Below are 252 nucleotides of genomic sequence, written 5' to 3'. Positions count from 1 at the left end.
ACACACCCCAACCCCCCTCCCCCCGCCCCCCAACTGACCCCCTCTCGCCCGCAGCCGACGGCGAGACCCGGGACGACGCCATCGCCACCAACCACCGCCTCCGCGCCGTCCGGACCCGCATGGAGGACTCGTACGACACGGCTCGCACGGCGCTCCTCACGCTCCACACGCAGTACAATCAGAGCAAGAGCACGTGGAATGTGTTCACGCGCTACGCCCTCCTCAAGGCTATGATTAAGGTGAGTGGTTGTT

At 66.3% G+C, this 252-nt stretch overlaps 1 protein-coding gene across 1 annotated transcript in view; it reads left to right on the top strand.

The window, feature by feature from the left end:
- Positions 1-252, top strand: part of LOC119589333 — a 40,307-nt gene that overhangs the window by 16,581 nt on the left and 23,474 nt on the right. Inside the window, exon 3 of the mRNA XM_037937953.1 lies at positions 55-239. Coding sequence (XP_037793881.1) covers positions 55-239 — 185 coding nt within the window. The remainder of the gene's footprint in view (positions 1-54; positions 240-252) is intronic.

Source organism: Penaeus monodon, chromosome 25, assembly GCF_015228065.2.
Source record: "Penaeus monodon isolate SGIC_2016 chromosome 25, NSTDA_Pmon_1, whole genome shotgun sequence".
Lineage (NCBI taxonomy): Eukaryota > Metazoa > Arthropoda > Malacostraca > Decapoda > Penaeidae > Penaeus > Penaeus monodon.
The sequence above is the reverse complement of the archived record's forward strand: the minus strand, read 5'-3'. Positions and strand labels throughout refer to the sequence as shown.